Source organism: Stegostoma tigrinum, chromosome 2, assembly GCF_030684315.1.
Source record: "Stegostoma tigrinum isolate sSteTig4 chromosome 2, sSteTig4.hap1, whole genome shotgun sequence".
Taxonomy (NCBI): Eukaryota; Metazoa; Chordata; class Chondrichthyes; order Orectolobiformes; family Stegostomatidae; genus Stegostoma; species Stegostoma tigrinum.
Genome location: NC_081355.1, coordinates 116,347,960 through 116,368,025, shown reverse-complemented (window position 1 = coordinate 116,368,025; position 20,066 = coordinate 116,347,960). Strand labels below are relative to the sequence as shown.

Below are 20,066 nucleotides of genomic sequence, written 5' to 3'. Positions count from 1 at the left end.
AGAAGGCAAAGGGGTACTTGTCTTCATCAGACATGGCATAAATTGTACGAGTAGGAAGGGTGAGAGATAATGGGAACTGCAGATGCTGGAGAATCTGAGATAACGAAGTATAGAGCTGGATGAACACAGCAGGCTCCTATAGTAGGGAGTGTATCTTGTAGCTGTACAAGACTTTGGTTAGGCCACAGCTGGGGCACTGTGTACACGTCTTGTCACAGCACTATGGCAAGGATGTGACTGCATTGGAGGAGTTGCAGAGATTCACCAGGATGTTGCCTGGGTTGGAGCATTTCAATTATGAAGGGAGGCGGGTTAGGCTTTGGTTGAGTTCTTTAGAGCAAAGAAAGCTGATAGCTGACATGATTGAGATGTTTTAAGATTACGATGATGTACAGGGGGAAGAACTACCCACCTTAGTTGAAGGGTCAATAACATGCCCCTCATAATCTTACATATCTCAGCCTTCAGCCTTCTTCGCACTAAAGGAAACAACCCTAATCTATCCAGTCTCTCTTCATTGCTGAAATGCTCCAACCGAGGCAGAATGGGACATAACTTCAAAGTGAAGTGGGGGAGGTTTAGGACAATCTTTTTCACCCAGACAGTGGTGGAAATCTGGAATGTGCTGCCTGGGAGAACAGTGGAGATGGAAAACCTACAACCTTTAAAAGGCATGTGGATGAGCATTTGAAGTGGAATAACATTCAAATATATGGGCCAGGTGCTCTATTATGCTGCACTGTATCATTCAATTACTTCTTTACATTTGCAATCACTTAAAAAAAGAGACCTTGAAAAATTTTGCTTTCCGACAGCTGTAGTGGCATTAAAAAAACCTTGAGTATGTAAATGTTCATTTCCATTAGTCTTTACTTCCATTAATTTTCACTTCCTTCTTTAAGTGCAAATTTTTACATGCAAACTTGGCATCATTTAAGCACAACATTACTATTTTGTCTTCCTTTCTATTCTTTGCAATCCCATGACCCTTCATCGAAAAACTAAGAGAGAACAACGTGGCTAAAGCGAGTCCACCCTCTGAAATCGTTTGTAGCTATTGATTATCTTGAGCACCCACCCCATTGTCCTTTCGTGGGATATCAAAAAAAAATTAGAATATTGAAAGGAGATAGTAGGAATGGCTGATGCTGGAGAATCTGAGATAACAAGGTGTAGAGCTGGGTGAACACAGCAGGACAAGCAGCATCAGAGGAGCAGGAAAGCTGATGTTTCAGGTCTGGACCCTTCTTCAGAAAACCATTGTAAATATCTTAGACCCTTCATCATAGTGCGATCAAACAAAATTTTACATAAAGCCGTGCAAGAAGATACAAAATTATGGCTAATAAGTGGTGTTAAGGAGGAGAGAGAGAGAGAGATAGGGGCTTGAAAAGATTTTAAACTAGTTAGACCTCTGCCAAAGGCAGATCCAGCCCACAGTGTCACAATGTGGGGGTGTTCCCTTCCCTGCAAGCCACTCCGAGCCACTCACCAATCAGACATAGAAATATATCAACGTTCCTTCGGTATAATTGGATCAAAATCCTGGAATTCTGTCTCTCTAATGGCAATGTAGATATACTCAAAGCACAAAGAGTGGGAGGTCACCTGCGAGCTTCCAGGATTCTGGAGCTTTGGACCTTGGCAGCTGAAGGTGTGGTTGCCAGTGGAGAAGAGATTAAAAATCTTCTTTTTCTACAGCATGTATCATTTAATTTTAATCCCACTATTATCAATCTTCCACTTGCTTCATTCCCTGCCTCATCCCTAATCAATATACTTGTTTCTGCCCACAGTCATAAACTAAACATCTTCCCTCAAGATTTATCCTCTCAGTATATCAGTCATGCTAAAATGCCTGAAACAAAACCAAATCCTTTGAACAGGACATGTGTTACGAGTGAAGAGAGTAGGTCCAATTCTAAGTTTAGGATCTGAGTCCAAGGAAGAAATGATTTTTCGTCGAAACTGCCAATTACTGGTCTGTAGATAGGTCACTGACCAATTAACGGTAAAGAACAGACTGTTGAAGCTGGAGGTCAATTAGTGGTCTTTCAGCTTGAGAATAAGCAGAACGTTGCCGTGCCAGGTCAGTGGGCAAGAGGTTTTCTCAAATTAGAGGCATTCTCCCTCCAGCTTAGTTGTATCTTTAATTTAAAAATAGATTCAGTTACCAGGCCACATTATGGTGAAGGAACCCTTCTACAGGATACTCTGCGACTGCTGCTGCCCCCAGGCAGACAGTGGTTTCTCCAACCCCAACATCACACACTTCCCCCACAATGTGAACAACATACACACCAGCTACTATCAGCTTTGAAGAATGGTCACTGGACTCGAAATGTTAACTTTGCTTCCTCTCCGCAGATGTTGCCAGACCTTCCAAGTTTCTCCAGCAATTCCTGTTTTTGTTTCAGTCAGCGAGGTCCCTGTCTTCCCCCAAACTGCCGCTCATTGACTGCCATCAAGAACGTAAAGTGATCACTATTCTCTGCAGAAGCTTGACATCCAACTAGAAGTTGGCAATCAGCCATCCTAAATTGGATTCTTAATGAAACTGACCAGCTCCTAAGTATATATGTTCGAGTAACATGTCAACCCTTATCCTATCTCTATTAAAAAGGTCCTGAGGCTAAACAGAGCTACAGAACTGGCTTGCTGGAGAGTGGGGCTACCTATAGTTCCTGCCCAACTTGGATCTCAATCCCTGATAGAGGCTGAAAGTTCAGGGAAGATCACATTGCAAACTCAGATACCAATAGCTGTCATTATCCTGTTGGCAGATAGTGGACATGCACACAATCAGCTTTTAACAAGGGCCCATTGTATTGGAGGTAGTATATTAGTAAAGAAAGAAGATTGGTTAACTCATAGAAGACAGAAAGTTGGGAGAAGTGGCACATTTTCAGGATGGAAACTTTTAACTAGTGCTAGGGCCATAATGATTCAGAACATAAAGTACTGACATGGATGAGGTAAGTTTATGTACTGTAGCCAAACTTGTAGATGATACAAAAAGATAATTGGGAGGGCAGGTGGTGTGGATGAAACAAAGAGCCTGCAGAGGAATATGGGCAGGTTAAACAACTGGGCATAAGCTTGGCAAATGGCATATAATGTGCAGAAATGTGAGGTCATGCACCTTGGCAGGAAGTATAGAAGAGTTGAACATTATTTCAATGGGTAAGAAGTGCAGAAAACAATGGAACATATCTATTTGAGTATCCTTGTCCATGAATTGGGTTCCCAGTGGCTTCTGTATAGCTGAGGTGGTCCCAGTGCTGCTGCATGGCTACTACAGTTGAAGTGAGTTTGGGTTCCTGGAGTGACCTGTGTCCAGCGCAGATTGATGGAGGTGGTGACGGAGGTGAGTTCAGATCGAGTATGAGACCCAGTGGCATCGGCAGCAGTTGCATTGGTGAAATGGGTCCGAAGCTGACTCTAAGCAGTGGTGGAGTCGAGTTTGGGCCAGTGCGGTATGCGGTGGCATTGGTGGTTTCTGCAATGGTGAGGTCCAGTGAGGACTCACAGTGGAAAGGGCATCAGTAGAGCCAAGATGGAGCCTTAGAGTGGCAACTTTTGTTCCAGCAGAGGCAACTCAACGAAGGCACCTCGTGTCTGATCACCAGACCCATGGCAGAGCTCTGAACAAAAAGGACAGTAAAATTGAACACTGTATCTTTATCTCTTTATTTTCCTGCCTTTATGTTCTGTGTTTTGGTTTATTTTTCTGTGTTTTAAGATGGCACCAGAGAGTCCTGACAACATACAACACTTGTTACTGTATTCTGTAAGAAAATACACATGACAATACATAAATCACATCAAAAAGCTAACACCTAAGTTCAGTGTCTAATGAGAGCTGTAAATAGAATGTTGGTCTTTAGTTCAAAGGGAATGGAACATAAAAGTAGGGACATTTTGCTATAACTGTATACATTAGTCAGGCCATTGCTGGAATATTGTGCACAATTTCGTGCCACTTATCCAAGGAAATATATCGTGGCATTGAAGAAATCCAGAGAGGTTTCACTCAGCTCATCCCAGGTATGAAGGGAATGTCTTATGGGAAAGAATTGAACAAACTGGGCTTGAACTAGTTAGAATTTAGAACAATGAAACACACAAGATCCTTAGGGCGTTGACAGGGTTATTGAGAAAGGCCTTACTTCCTGTGGAGGAATCTCGAACCAAATGGCACAACTCTCAGAATTAGGGGTCACACAGTCAAGACAGAAATGAGGAGGCATCTTTTATATCTCAGATGTAGCAAATCTGTGTAATTCTTTATTGCAGAAGGCTATTGAGGCTAAGTAATAAAGTATATTGAAGCCTGCAATAGACTATTTTTAATCATTATGGGAATCAAGGGTTGTGGGGTAAAAAAAACAGGAAAGTGAATCTGAGGATTATCCAATCAGCTATGATCTCATTGAACAGCAGAATAGACTCGATAGGCTGAATGGCCTCTATCTGTTCCTATATCTTGTGGGCTTATGATCTTAGCATTGCAGATTGCTAAAGCATCCTCCCTTCCATTTTTCCTTCAATTTAACTCCTACACACATGACACTACCTGGTAATCTACTGCTGCCATAGGAATATGAATTAGGAGTGAACACGGGCCATTCAGCCTTGCAAGCCTGCATTGCCATTCAATACTATCATGGTTGATCTGTTTATATTTCAAGTTCCACATTCCCATCTATCCGTGATAACCTTATTTTTTTTCCCTGTCTAACAAAAATCTTTCCACGTCGGCCTTATGGTAGTTTCAAGATGGCAGTGGTGGGGTAGCCACTTTGAGGCTACTGAGCCCAGGGCTTGTCCATTTCCACATTTCCCCTCACAATTGTACAGGTGGTCTTATAGTCATCCCAAGAGGGCTAGCGTAACCCTGTCCAGAATTCCACGCTCCAAAGATAAGGGGAGCAGAAAAGTTTCTGAAAGATAAGGTCTTAGAAGGAAATGAAGAAAGAGCAGGAAACAGGCGTACGTGGATGGCTGTTTCTGACAGCTGGTGTGGAAAGACACTTGACCTCCTAATGTAAAATTTCCTGAATCTTGAATCACTTCAACTTTCACCACGCCAACCCTGTAACTTCATCTGACACGTAGCAGAAACCCTGGTGGAAGGTGTAAGTGAGGTTTCTTGCACAATTCGGTGAAGACAGCAGCAAAAAACAGTATATTCTGCATATCGGCTCTAAATAAACATACATACGTAGTAACCCTCAACCTCTCCAAATTCAATTTCCACTCTGCAGTTATATGACAATGTAACTTGAAGCTTTTCTCGTCAAGGTCATGTTAATTAGTCCGACACATTTTAATTATGTAGTTAACAACTCTGACTAGGAGGGAAAGCTTTACAAACTGTTATCGCACTGGAAATTAGTGATAAGTTTTGTTTAGTGAAACTGCTCTTAATGCAAGCAATTTACTGTTGTAAACAGTTGAGTTTAGTACTATTGATTTAATTATCATACTCCCTATGCAGAAAGTATCATGTAGTTAGACTTGCCACTCTGATGATGACTTTTTATTGACCCCCAATGCGAAATGCATTGCCTCACATTCCTAAGGAGTTTTATATGGCAAAAAATTGAAATAATTAATTTTGAAGATGTGCTTTGTATGAGTAAAGATAAAACTTTACTGTTGAATGCATAGTAAATTTTTGATAAATTATGCAGTCTGCACAATAAACTACCTGAACCAAGGACAAAACTTCATTACTTCATTGTGTTCACTTGGTTAATTATTTCAACAGCATCATCAAATCACAGAATGTTTACAATACAAGGGGAGGCCATCCTGCATTTTACATGTGTGCTGGCTTCCTGCAAGAATAACTCAGAATGTCCCACGCCTGGATGTTTCAACAAAGCCCTGCAAATTACTTCTCCTCAGGTGTTGATAACCATTCAAGGTCATCAAACCAAAATGTAAAATCTGTTTCTTCCTCCAGAGATATTGCCTGACCTGGTAAATATTTCCACTGTTTTCTGTTTTTATTTTGGATTTCCAATACCAGTGAAATTTGTTTCAACATTAGCTTTTAAAACCAAGCGTGTTTGATAGGAAAAGTAGGCTTCCATGGAAGTTTTCATAAGAAAGCATTAAGAAGCAGGAAACATCACTCTTCATGGGCAGCTTTGGAAGGAACTAGCGACATGAAAATGTATGAACTGTTATGAGGGTGCTATACAGACTGTAGTGAAACACATGGGAAAACGTTACGGCCCTTTGTCTTGTGAAAGGCATATGGTGGAGACAGCACTGGCTGCCCATAGAGAACTCTGAATGAAGAGACAGTGGCCACAGCCTGGGCACTATTTTGATTCTCCATTTGTAATGGCCCTTTTAATGATATTTATAATCCAAACAAGCTGGGAATATTGTTTGTGTGCTGGCTCCCAGCAGCCTCTGGACCAAATTACTACATTCGGCTGCTCTAAGCCAAAATGACAATAAAATTTTCAGAGTTTCAAACCCAGTGGCTGCTGGATGGACTTCATAGATTCCCTGCAGTGCAGATAGAGGCCATCCAGCCTATTGACTCTGCACTGATCCTCCAAAGACAACCCAGACTCACCTCATTCCCATGACCCCGCATTTAGCATGAATAATCCACATCTTTGGACTTTGGGAGGAAGCTGGTGCACCTAGCAGAAATCTGCATAGACATGGGGAGAATGTCCACATCTCCACACAGACAGTCACCCAAGGCTGGAATTAAACCCAGGTCCCTGGCTCTGTGAGGCAGTAGTGCTATACATTGACCCAACATGCCACAACAACATTCAACACATCCTGTTCTGGCTTTCATGTTAATAGATTCTATTTTAATGTAATTATTCTTACGGGTAATGTAACACCTAGAAAAATAACTTACTTGAAGAAACCTGTGGATCATGTAACATTACTTCCTTTCAGCAACTGGAATTCGCTTGAGTTGTATAGAAGCATAAAGTCATTTGGCACAGATGGGGCCCGATCTACCATAATCCCAATTTAAAGCACTTGGCCTATAAGCCTGCATGTATGACATGTTAAGTGCTCACCCTGATAGCTTTTGAAGGTTGTGAGGTTTCCTGCCTTTTCTCTCCTCTTAGGCAGTACATTCTCGATTCCCACCACTCTCTGGCTTTTTCCTCAAATCCCCACTAAACCTTCCACCTTTCTCCTTAAAATTATGCCTCCTCATTATTGGCCTTTCAACTAATGGGATCAGCTGCTTTCTATCCAGCTGTGCATGTCCCTCAGAAACCGTTATACACCTCAATCAGGTTGCCTCTCAGCTTTCTCTATTCCAAGGAAATTCACATGAGCCTATCCAGGCTCTTTCATGACTGGAATACTCCAACACAGGCAACATCCTGGCGAATTTTCTGTGCACTTCATTGCAATCACATCCTTCCTACCATGCAGTGACCAGAACTGCACACAGCACTCCAGCTGTCATCTTACCAAAGTTTTGAACAGCTCCAGCATAACCTTTCCACTCTCAATATCTATGGAATGACTGATCTGCCTGGTGTGTCTTCTTAATCACCTTATCTTTTTTGTCACTTTCAGGGTTCTGTGGACAAGCACCCCAGGATCCCTCTGTTCCTCTGAGCTTCCTAGTGTCCTGCCATTCATTAAGTATTCCCTTGTCTTGTAACTTCTTCTAAAGTGCATCAACTCACACTTCTCAGTGTTAAATTTCATCTGCCACTGATCTGCCCATCTGACCAACCATTCTTTACCTTTCTGCAAGCTGAGAGGCTGTTTTTCAATGTCAATCACATGGTCAATCTTCGTGCCATTTGCAATTTTCCTTCTCATCCCTTCCACATTCTCACTGAGGGACCCAGCACAGAAACAACCTTCACCACCCCATGGTACATCATTAGACGCCAACTTCCAGTCACACAAACTGGTTTCTACAACCATCCTCCGTCTCCTATCATTTAGACAATTTTGGATCCATCTTGCCAAGTTACCCGGGATCCTATGTGCTATATGTTATTTCACACATTGTTTCAATGGACCATTTTTTCATAAACAAACATTTCAGTGATATTTTTGTTTCTTCACTCATGCCCTCGTGCTTTAATATATATCACTTCTGCATGGAACCTTCAGATTGATTGCAAAACACATCAGAGGATTGTTCCTAAAATAAATTGAAATGACAAACTGACTAATTTAAGCAGGCAAGTAAGTATAATATTGGGTTGTATTTATTGGTCAGCTTGTCCCTTAAATCACAATTTGTTACAATTCACTACTTAGCCACGTGACTGCTGGAACCATTACCTTCACTCAGGGAGATTTTACTACTGCTGTGCTGGTATTTATCAGTTTCATTAGGAAAATGCTTCCATTTGGTTTTATTCTATTTGATTCCTCAGACATATGTTTGAAGGCTTGAACGGTTTGACTATGCTACAGTATTTCACACCAGATGCATTACATATTTTCCCTTTCTCAAATAAATCTACCACAGGATTACAACTTCAGGACCTCATGAATCACTAATCCATTCCTCAGGATGAATTGTTACAGCCATTTCTTTTTTCCGAAACTTTTAGGCAGCAAACTCAAAATACAGGGCTAAAATACAAGTATTTGAGCTGAGGGTCCAGTGTGACATATATTTAAAAGCTTTACACATTCAAAAAGAATCAGAGGAAAGTTTTGCAATTCAGATGTGAACTATTTCATTAATACTTTAGTGAACTACAGTTCCTTGAACTCCCATTAAAGAAAAGTGTGAAAGAAGCAAATACATCACACTACAGAAATTACACTGCAGAAAACTTCCCATCTTGAAAATCAGCAAAAGAGAAATATGTGTACTCAAAGAGATGCTGTGAAGTAATTAGATGACTCAATTCACAGTCTTTTGCAAACCTGCTGCTTTTCACACTTATAGATACTTCAGAAACATCTCTTTCAACAAGACTATGAATGTTTTTTGTTCTTGAAGGATTTTTGTCTCCTTTAACTTGAAGGAGCAACTGTAAAAACATTTAATTGGAATGTAAATGTTATGGTTTAACATTAACTTTTATTATGGGCCATTATTACATTTAAATGTGATAGGGTAATATAATGTATATTGAACCATCTTGATTTTATCCAGACAGATGACATTCTAAGACGTTCACCATTATTGGGCAGTTTGAGAACTAGTTAGAAAAGAATCAAAAATGATAGATTAATATCAGGTTGCATTCAAGCAACTAATCATGGAGAGAGTTTCAGATACATTCATCGAAGCTGCGAATGTTCGATGTAATTTTCTTTTCAGATGGTACTTTGTAAATGACACCAATTTTGTACACTTCACACCAAATTAAGGAGAAAATGCACAAATGCAATTGAGCTGAAAATGTGTTTGGGAATTTATGATGGTGTTTGGATAAGAAAATTAACATTTACGTAGCTTCTTATTATACCAGAATTCCCAACGTGCTTCACTGTCACCAAATCATTTCTGTTATTTTTGTGTGGGTGGTCTTCTGGCACAGTGGGTCGTGTTCCTGGCCATGGACCAAATGCTGCAATTTTACGTTCCACGCGAAGACCCGATGATCGATGAAATTATAGACAAAGGAAAAGAGGTTGATTATTAACCTGTCGATTCTACTAATTTGCCATGCAGGCAGTAAAAGCAGGAAAGTCTGTGCAGTGGTGCCCTCAACCCTCTAGAAATTAGGCCTATAACTTGTTCCAGCAGAAACTAACTATGGCAACAAACAAAGTATGTGCTTTGCTTTGTCTGCCTCGTGCACCACTGGGTGTAGGAGGAGGAAAGAATTCATTCTGGTTACGTGGTCAGGCATTGGAGGTAAATTTGCACAGAACAAATTCCCAGAGACAACAAAAGATAGCCCGGCTAAATTCCCTGTACTTTGCACAACACAGCAAATTATTGGTAAACTAAAGTGAGAAGATATTTCCAGTGTAAGAAGTACTTTAAAAATACATTACTAACATAGACATATTTAAATATTGCAGCTTTATTTTGTTTGGGTTAGACAATATTTACTTATTTTTATTTGGTCTTTCCTCAGAGTGCCCTTTATCACAGAATCCCTACAGTGCGGAAAGAGGCCATTTAGCCCATTGAGTTAGCACCTACCCTTCAAAGAGCATCCCAACTATACTCAATCCTCCACTCCGACCCCATAGTCACCATGGCCACCCATGGGTAATCCACCTAACCTGCACATCTTTGGACTGTGGAAGGAAACCTGAGCACCCGACAGAAACCCATGCAGATGCAGGGAGTAGGTGCAAGCTCCACACAGACAGCCACCTGAGGATAGAATCGAATTTAGGTCCTTGGTTCTGCAAAGGCAGCAGTGCTAACCATGGAACCACTATGCCACCCTTAATGCATCCTGATTATCCTTGTTGTACCTTTTTTCCCTCTGAAGATATAGGGAAAAGATTGGAGTAGGCATAAAACATTCATGGGTCACACGAAAATAATATGACATTGAACTACAATTTACCATTACTGGGACAAAGGCAATTTCAAATAAATCTCATCGGGAGCAGTATGACTCATTTCAAAGAAACATTAAAGTCAAGTTTGTTCCAGCAGTGAATAGAAACTGCTTTGTAATTGATTTTCCACTGCCATCAAAATGCTCACTGTGAAACCAACAACTTGGGCTGGTATTGCAATATGAGATATATTTTTGAAATTTTCTTGAGCTATCTGTAAATGACAAACATATACAAGTTCAAAACCATCATGATTTTTAAGTATAACCATCATGAAAATTGCAAAAGAGTCACCTAGCAGCGTTTAATATATTATCTTAACACAAACCCTTGTCACACCTACATTCCCTATGTCTACACAAGAGAAATTGTGATGATTAATCTTACTTCATTGTGTAAGATATTCCCATTATTAATATCAAATTTGAAAAGAGTCATGGTCTTTTCCCACTGCAATAAAATATTTCAGTAGGCCTTTGTAATTATGTTCACAAAATGCATTGAGGATTTCAAAGATCTATCCACAAAAACATTTATATAAAGTTCATCACAGAATACCTTGCATGTTGTTATCAGGGTTGCTATTAGAGAATTAAGCCAAAATGTCAGCAAAAGTGATTCAATGTGCTCTCTTTTTTTGCCGTTCAAATCAATTTTGGGGTTTTAAGGAAATAGTGAAGTGGCATTCGCATGGATAACAGGAACTGAAACAGCGAACACCAGCTTTGAACTAAGTTCGACAATACTGTCACATCATATTGTGTATGATGGTCCATAAATAATCCACAAGGAGGAGGAGGAGGACGCTCCGAGAACATCGCTATTCCTCAATAATGCTAGCACAATATCGAAGTTGTTCAACCATCTTCAGCCTGGTGCAGGCTGGTTGATCCTTCCTCATTTCCTGTTGTGTTTCACACCACTCATCAATTAATTTGATACAGACTACAGGATATTATAAAGTTACTGAGTCCACTTGATCTAAAAATAACTATGGGACTTGACAAAGTCCTCCCTGCAATGCTGAAGAATTGTGCTGTATAACCTACTACGCTCCGAGCCAAGCAGCTCCAGTGCAATGACATAGCAAGGGGAGGTGATGGCCAAATAGTATTATCCCTAGGCTATTAATCCAGGATCCAGGTAATCACCTCACGTGGCAGATGCTGGAACTTGAGTTCAATTAAAATCTGCAAATAAGTGTCCAATGATGACCATGAAACAATTATTGATTGCGGGGGAGAAACCTATTCAGTTCTTTACAGAATGAAGCTCCTATTCTCACCTGGTCTGGCCTACAAGTGACTCCAGATCTACAGTGATGTCTGATTGATTCTCAGCTGAGGGGTGGGCAATAAATGCTGGTCTAGCCTGCAATGCCAACATCCAATGAATTTAAAAACAAGCTAACATCTAGGTTACAAATTACCCAAGTGTATCCGATCCACAAAAAACCAAGACAAACACAATTTGGTCAGTTTTTGTCCTGTCAGTCTCCTCTCAGTCATCAGCAAAGTGACGAAAGGCATTGTCAACAGTGCTATCAGGAGCCAGCTAACAGTAGTCTGCACAGCTATGCTAGCTTGGTTTTTACCAGGAGCAGGCAGGAGCTGCCTCCCTAAAAGCACTGTAAATGTGCCTCAGATTAGGGATGGGCAAGAAATGCTGTCCTACGCAGTGATACCCACCCAGCAGTAAATAAAAAAAATCGTGAAATGGTAGTCAGAGCCCACCTGGTGTGGGAAACAGACAACCAGCTGTGAATGTCTTTGAACTGACCAATTAAATACAAGATGTTGTTTTTGGAGGTAACAAAAGACAAAAGACAGTCTAGCACAGCTCTGAACAAATGTCTAAGAGGCCAGCAGAAAAAAATCTAGTGGCACCACATGTGTACAAAGTTTTCCACAATTTTAATAAAATATACTAATGCACCTCATGAGGTTTTTTTTTCCTACAAAGGGAATGCTATAATTCAAAAACCTTTTTAAGAGTGTTGTAAAAACAAAAATGTTCCAGACACAAATAGCTACAGTATATCACACATGATTAAATATGATCCATTGATCTTTTACAAAAACTAATGTAAATAGCAACATTCATGCAGCAAAATGTCTAAAGGTGCTACAGAGGAGAGCTATAAATCAAATATTGAAACCAAACTGCATAAAATATCAGAACAGGGCCAAACACTTGCTCAAAAAGGTAGGGTTTAAGAAAGTAAGTTAGTCAGACAGAGAGGTTTAAGGACAGAATCCAGGGATTTTGTATTAGTTAACTGTGCTTACCTGGAATGGTTGGGAACTCTTGATATAAAGCACCTCTCTCAGCCATAAGTCGCCATGGTTGCCATATCGGGCCCAAAGTTGCTCTCCCTTAGTGTTGTGGAATGTTCTTCTGTGAACTGCCAATCTAAAAATCTGTTTTCCAAACATGTGATAATGGAAACGGAAGATACAGGTCTTGTTAACTGTGGCGTCCAAGATAGGACTGAGGAGAACAGCTGTGTTTCCAAATTGTTGATCAGATGCTTCGATGTAAAGGTAAGTGCCTTCTGCTGTCCCCACTGTGTGATCTTTTGATGGCCCTGTGTTGACTGTTGGTGTTTGTCCCTTATTTCTTGTCCAGTCAAAATCATCTTCTTTAGCTTGCTGCCAGTTACATGACCCATTTTCAAAACTGCAAAGCAGATCATTAGCTGTAAAAGGCAGGAAATAAAAGATTAATTACTTGAATATATAACCATGTACAGACATTTGTATTTGGAAATTACTTACTAATATTAGTCAGAATAAGAATTTGTACATAGAATCATCCATATCATTAGATCACCCAAATCTACAATTCCAAATTATAAAGGTGAAAAATATCAAATGACAAATATTTTGCTGCCTTTGTGTGGGTGAAAATATAGTGTTGATGCTGAGTGTTCAAGTAAAACAGGTATCATGTTACAGTCAGTCTTAGATACCTAATAAAAACCAAGAGAACTGTGGATGCTTTAAATCTGAGGAGGGGTCACTGGACTCAAAACATTAACTCTGATCTTTTTCTCCATAGATTCTACCAGACTTGCTGAGTTTTTCCAGCAACTTCTGTTTTTGAGCCTTGTATAATTCTCTGGATTCTTATTTCATGAATATTGTGGTTATTTTTGGCCAGCAGGTCACCCAGCCATTAGGGAATCATGTCGGTGAAGATATTCAGGCAAATCCTTCATGCTTCAAAGGGCTCCCGCAGCTAAAATCATAGAAACTCTGTGTTTGGTGCCAACCAACACCCTTATGAAGTGGAAGAGTGTGGGCAATGAAATTTATGAATACTGACAACCAGGGTGTTTGCTGATCCATGCCAGCACTGGCCACACAGGCTTCACACAGCCACCAGTGTGGACTAAGGAAACATTTGAAGCTCTCTTTCCTCATTCTAATGGAGGTGATTTCCTGCTTTCCAAAAGCGAAGGGAGATAGACAGTTGTTATGGATGGTGATTGAAGGTTCCGCCCAAAACAAGGCTCTACAGAAATTGATGGGAAAGTGCATCACATTTGAGTACTTACCTAATTTCCAACCCATTAGCCACACTGTTGTCTGAATTACAAAAGGCAAGCCACTTTTTGGCGTCTGTTAATTATCATCATTAGAAAATAACAACTAAGCTGAAGAATAATGAATCTGTAGATGTATATGTATATATTATATATGCGTACAGCACTCTATGTAAATGGGGCAGCACGGTGGCTCAGTGGTTAGCATTGCAGCCTCACAGTGCCAGGGACCCAGTTCGATTCCAGCCCCAGGCAACTGTCTGTGTGGAGTTTGCACATTCTCCCCGTGTCTGCGTGGGTTTCCTCTGGGTGCTCTGGTTTCCTCCCACAGCCCAAAGATGTGCAGGCTAGGTGGATTGGCCATGCTAAATTGCCCATAGTGTTCAGGGGTGTGTGGGTTATAGGGGGATGGGTCTGTGTGGGATGCTCCAAGGGGCGGTGTGGACTTGTTGGGCCGAAGGGCCTGTTTCCACACTGTAGGGAATCGAATCTAATCTAAATGCTATTTCCATGTTAAACACAAATATCCCAAATGAGCAATATTGATCTTGAGCAGAATTCTCAAGTTCCACTTACCACAGCTGTCTTCATCAGAACCATCACCACAGTCATCTATAAGGTCACATAATTGTAACTGGTCAATGCAAGCTCTGGTTTCTTTACACCAGAATTGGTTGGTGCCTTCACAGATGTCTACAGCTGGTGGGAGGGAGCAGTTGACAAATGTAATATCATCCATTGCTGCCACGCCATCATAAATGCTCAGACTGACTTTCACTAGTGTAAGGTGAAAGGGTCGTGTTAGACGCCCAAGCTGAACAGAGCCTTGCAGCCATTGATTGCATTGAGTATTGTAAGTCCACCAGACCACAGTACGATTCTGCACACCATCGATCACCAGATACATTTTCGCTGCCCCCACAGCCTGTCCATAATTATAATACCTATTGAAGATATGAAAAAGCAAGTAATTTGTCTGGTCATTAAACATTGTCAAGAGATAACCACTCAGTTCATTAAAGTATTACACTAGGACTGAATTCAGCAGAAGAGTTGGTTTGGGGAAATTGCTTTCAAAATTATATGAATTATCAAAGATTTTTATCTGAAATGTTACTGTACTGAATAAAAGCATACAGTTATTTGATAAAGCCATGAGTGTATAGGTAACATAATCATCCTTAAAGTTTTTAACTTCTTAATGTAGATTGTAAATGCTAGGTATATATGAGACATATATACATCCACACAAAATAACTTCCAAATACGAGTGCTTTAGCACAAATAATATTTTTCATTAAATGGCGTGGCTCAGAGATCCAGTGCTTTCAAAAGAATCAGTTCCATGTTTTGACAGATCATCATGAATTTGAAATTATTTCTTACCAAAAATGCATGGTACATCCTGTTCCTGACTGACTTAACTGGGGACTATTCAGTTCTGCAACCTGAAAAAGATTGCTCTCATTTTTCAAAATAAACATGAAGTGTCCTGAAAAACAAACCAAGATAATTCCAAATATGAAAAATAAACATTTAAATCACCACGCAACTCCACAACAACCTGCATTTATATAAGGGACTTTAACATATCAGAGCATCCCATGACTGTCGCAAGTATATGAAACAGCAGTGCGTTCAACACAAAGAACAATTTTTTTCCAGCCCCTGAATAATGTGGGCGTTGAACGGAAGGTTGGGAAACTAGATCAGAAAGGCAGCGTTAAGATTTTCAGTGGTCAGATCAAAATGTCTGGTTCTCCATCCAACTGTTGAATGGTGAGATGAGAATCTCATTAATTAGCATCTAGAGGTCTATTTGCATTTATTTGCAGGCAATAACATCCTATTATTGATTAGTCATGCCTCATTCTTGTGCAATTTCCCTTTCTGCCACCTGCTGGATAGTAACTAGATTGTAACAAGGCCCAATATGAAAGTCAGAGTGGACCTGACTGATCGAAATGTTCAGTTCAAAGCAGGAAACTTCAAGAATGTTGTTAACATCTTAGTGGGGTGTAGAAAGATATACTTGAATGGTAGAGATAATGGGAACTACAGATGCTGGAGAATTCAAGACAACAAAATGTGAAGTTGTATGAACACAGCAGGCCAAGCAGCATCTCAGGAGCACAAAAGCTGACGTTTTGGGCCTAGACCCTTCATCAGAGAGGATGAAGGGTCTAGGCCCGAAACGTCAGCTTGTGTACTTGAATGGTAGTTGTGATATGGAACTTCATTTACATGGTGAAATAAGAGAATTGTACATCTGAGATCAAAAGATTTGAAAGGAAGATTTAATAGTAGGTTTCAAAAGCGGGAAGTTGAACGAAAATAAAGTCGCAAAAGGGCAAATATTTCTAAAAGCAGAAGAAATCAGATCCAAAGTGCACAGAATTAAAGTGATTAGCAAAATAACCATGAGTCACATGAGGTAAACTTCCTGTCAAAAAATTATGATATTCTGGATATACTCAAGCAGATTCAATAGTAACTTACAAAAAAGCACTGGGCAAACATCTGAAGAGGATAGAATGGAAAGGCCATGGATCCGGAGCAAGGACAGAGAGAGTACTTCGATTAAAAACTGAAAGAACTGTGGATGCTGTAAATCAGGAACAAAAACAGAAGTTGCTGGTAAAGCTCAGCAGGTCTGGCGGTATCTGTGAAGAAAAAATTCAGAGTTAATGTTCCAGGTCTGGTGACCCTTCCCCTGTTCTGAGGATGGGTCACCAGACCCGAAATGTTAACTCCGAGTAATTGGATTGTTGTTCAAAGAACTCGCAGAGGCAAGGTGGGCCAATTGGCCTCTTTAATTGCTTTGTTATTTTATTTGTAGTTCTGTAAGTGACTAAAAAGAATGGGACATAAATTACAGAATCACAGTGTTATTGAGCAGGAGACCATTTAGTTCAAAGTGTTTACTTGACTGTCCAGATTGAGCACAATGACTTTGTGCATTTGAGTTGCCATTTTCCCATATTGTGGCACTTTTTTTTCTGTTCAAAAAATAATCTAATGCTGTCTTGAATCCCTCAACTGAATCTGCCTCTACCATGCTTCCAGGCAGTGCATTCTAGACTTCAACCAATCACTCAATTGTTTTTTCTCACGTCAGATTTCATTCTTTTTCAACGCATTTTAAATAGGTGATTTTTTTAAAATCCTTTTTTGCGTTGGAATAGTCTAGTCCTTTTTTACTATGTTCAGGCCTCTCATGACTGTGAAAACTTCTATTAAATCTGCTCTCAGGAGTGGGTCAAAATTTCACTATGCCTAATGGCAGAATTTTATTCAACTAATAAAATTTGGAAGTGAAAATAAGTTTTAGTGATGGTGCTCATGAAACTATCATTAATTGTTGGAAAAACTCATCTGGTTCAGCAATCTCCTTTAGGGCAGGACATCTGCCTCTTTACCTGTACTATCTTACATGCAAACAACAGATCAAGAGTAATGTGGCTAACTCTTATTTGCCCTCTGAAATGGCCTAGCAGGCCACTTAGTTTGAGAGCAACTCGTGATTTGCAACAAATGCAGCCTTCATCAGCAATGCACATATCTCATGAAAGAAGAAAGAAAAATAAAAGTTAATTGAAGATGGAAGATTCAGAGTAAGACAGGTTTCCAGAGTTAACAATACTATGGATGGCCATTTCAGCAACATGTAAGTTGGGTTGCAGAGGAGAGAGATGATGTTGCAGGTGTGAAGCTGGATGGTCTCAATGAGAGAGAAAATCTGGAGTTTGAAACACAGTTCAGGGCCAAATAGGTGCTGAAATTGCAGATGCTCCATTTTAGCTTCTAACAATAGCCAGGGAAGGCGAAGGAACTGATGAACTGATTGGGACAAGAATTGAAGATAATGGCCTTGATTTGGAGCAATAATTAATGAGAGCGAAGCTATCGACAATCACCACCAATGCTCCTTTGAAACTAACAGAATCTCCAAGAGTTCACTTTGTACAATTAATTACTGAAATCAAGAGATGATTTCAGCAATTGTACATTTTGCTCCAGGGAGGGTTCTTGAAGTACCCCAGACAGATATCCAGTGGAAATCAGCTGAATAAAACTTTATCTTTTACATTATTAGTCTCACTCTGAAAAAAAGGCTCAGTGTCCATAATTAACACAATACATGAGTCAAACCAGAGATAATAAGGATTCATAACCATTTTCTTGCTTTATATTCTGTGCCTATATATATGAAATTCCATATGCCTTTTTAACTACTTACTCAAACTGCCTGCCACCTTGACAATTTGTGCATGTATTTCCCACATGTCTCTTTTCTTGCACAATAAAGTTAAAGGCACGGTCCCCCTAGTCCAACTGGACCATAGGACTACGCTCGAGAGAGAGAGAGAGACAACTGGTGGTGGTTTAACCTAAGGGTCACTGCACGTCAGGTAAGTAGTGAGGATGAGAATGTAGGACCCTCATGGTACCCTCAGTCAGTGTGGGAATTGAACCCACGTCACTCTACAGCCATCCAGCAACTGAGCTAACTGATCCCCTACTTGCCAAAATCCTAGTGGGCCTTAGGGCTGTTCTCTCATTAGGGAGAGAAACTGATGGCGGTTTAACTTTAGGATCGTAGATGAGATTTCTAAATTCATAGAACATAGAACATAGAACACTACAGCACAGTACAGGCCCTTCGGCCCTCGATGTTGTGCCGACCTGTCATACCGATCTCAAGCCCATCTAACCTACACTATTCCATGTACGTCCATATGCTTATCCAATGACGACTTAAATGTACCTCAAGTTGGCGAATCTACTACCGTTGCAGGCAAAGCATTCCATTCCCTTACTACTCTCTGAGTAAAGAAACTATCTCTGACATCTGTCCTATATCTTTTACCCCTCAATTTAAAGCTATGCCCCCTTGCGCTCGCCGTCACCATCCGAGGAAAAAGGCTCTCCCTATCCACCCTATCTAACCCTCTGATTATTTTATACGTCTCAATTAAGTCACCTCTCAACCTTCTTCTCTCTAATGAAAACAGCCTCAAGTCCCTCAGCCTTTCCTCGTAAGACCTTCCCTCCATACCAGGCAACATCCTAGTAAATCTTCTCTGCACCCTTTCCAAAGCTTCCACATCCTTCTTATAATGCAGTGACCAGAACTGTACACAATACTCCAAGTGCGGCCGCCCCAGAGTTTTGTACAGCTTCACCATAACCTCTTCGTTCCAGAACTCGATCCCTCTATTAATAAAAGCTAAAACACTGTATGCCTTCTTAACAGCCCTGTCAACCTGGGTGGCAACTTTCAAGGATCTGTGTACGTGGACACCGAGTACTCTCTGCTCATCTACACTGCTAAGAATCTTACCATTAGCCCTGTACTTTGCCTTCTGGTTACTCCTACCGAAGTGCATCACCTCACACTTGTCTGCATTAAACTCCATGTGCCACCTCTCAGCCCAGCTCTGCAGCTTATCTGTGTCTCTATGCAACTTACAGCATCCTTCATCACTATATTCCTGTAAGTACAAGGTCAGATTAGAACAAGTCAGCATGGATTTTGTAAGGGGAGGTCGTGCCTGACAAACCTGTTAGAATTCTTTGAAGAGGTAATAAGTATGTTAGACCAAGGAAACCCAGTGGATGTTATCTATCTAGACTTCCAAAATGCCTTTGATAAAGTGCCTCATGGGAGGCTGCTGAGCAAGTTAAGGGCCCATGGTGTTAAAGGTGAGCTACTGGCTTGGATTGAGGATTGGCTGTCTGACAGAAGGCAGAGAGTTGGGATGAAAGGCTCTTTTTCGGAATGGTAACCGGTGACGAGTGGTGTCCCGCAGGGTTCAGTGTTGGGGCTGCAGCTGTTCACTTTATATATTAATGATCCAGATGAAGGGACTGGGGTCATTCTGGCGAAGTTTGCTGATGATATCAAGGTAGGTGGACAGGCAGTTAGTACTGAGGAGGTGGTGAGGCTATAGAAAAATTTCGACAGTTTAGGAGACCGGTCCAGGAACTGGCTGATGAAATTCAACGT

At 40.6% G+C, this 20,066-nt stretch overlaps 1 protein-coding gene across 4 annotated transcripts in view; it reads right to left on the bottom strand.

Moving 5' to 3' along the window:
* malrd1 (MAM and LDL receptor class A domain containing 1) overlaps nucleotides 1-20,066 on the bottom strand; it is a 414,264-nt gene that overhangs the window by 265,105 nt on the left and 129,093 nt on the right. For all 4 annotated transcript variants that reach the window (XM_048551253.2, XM_059638768.1, XM_059638771.1 and 1 more), the window contains 3 exons: nucleotides 15,443-15,548; nucleotides 14,633-15,000; nucleotides 12,798-13,207 (listed from right to left, as the gene is read on the bottom strand). In XM_048551253.2, the coding sequence (XP_048407210.2) occupies nucleotides 12,798-13,207; nucleotides 14,633-15,000; nucleotides 15,443-15,548 (884 nt within the window). The remainder of the gene's footprint in view (nucleotides 1-12,797; nucleotides 13,208-14,632; nucleotides 15,001-15,442; nucleotides 15,549-20,066) is intronic.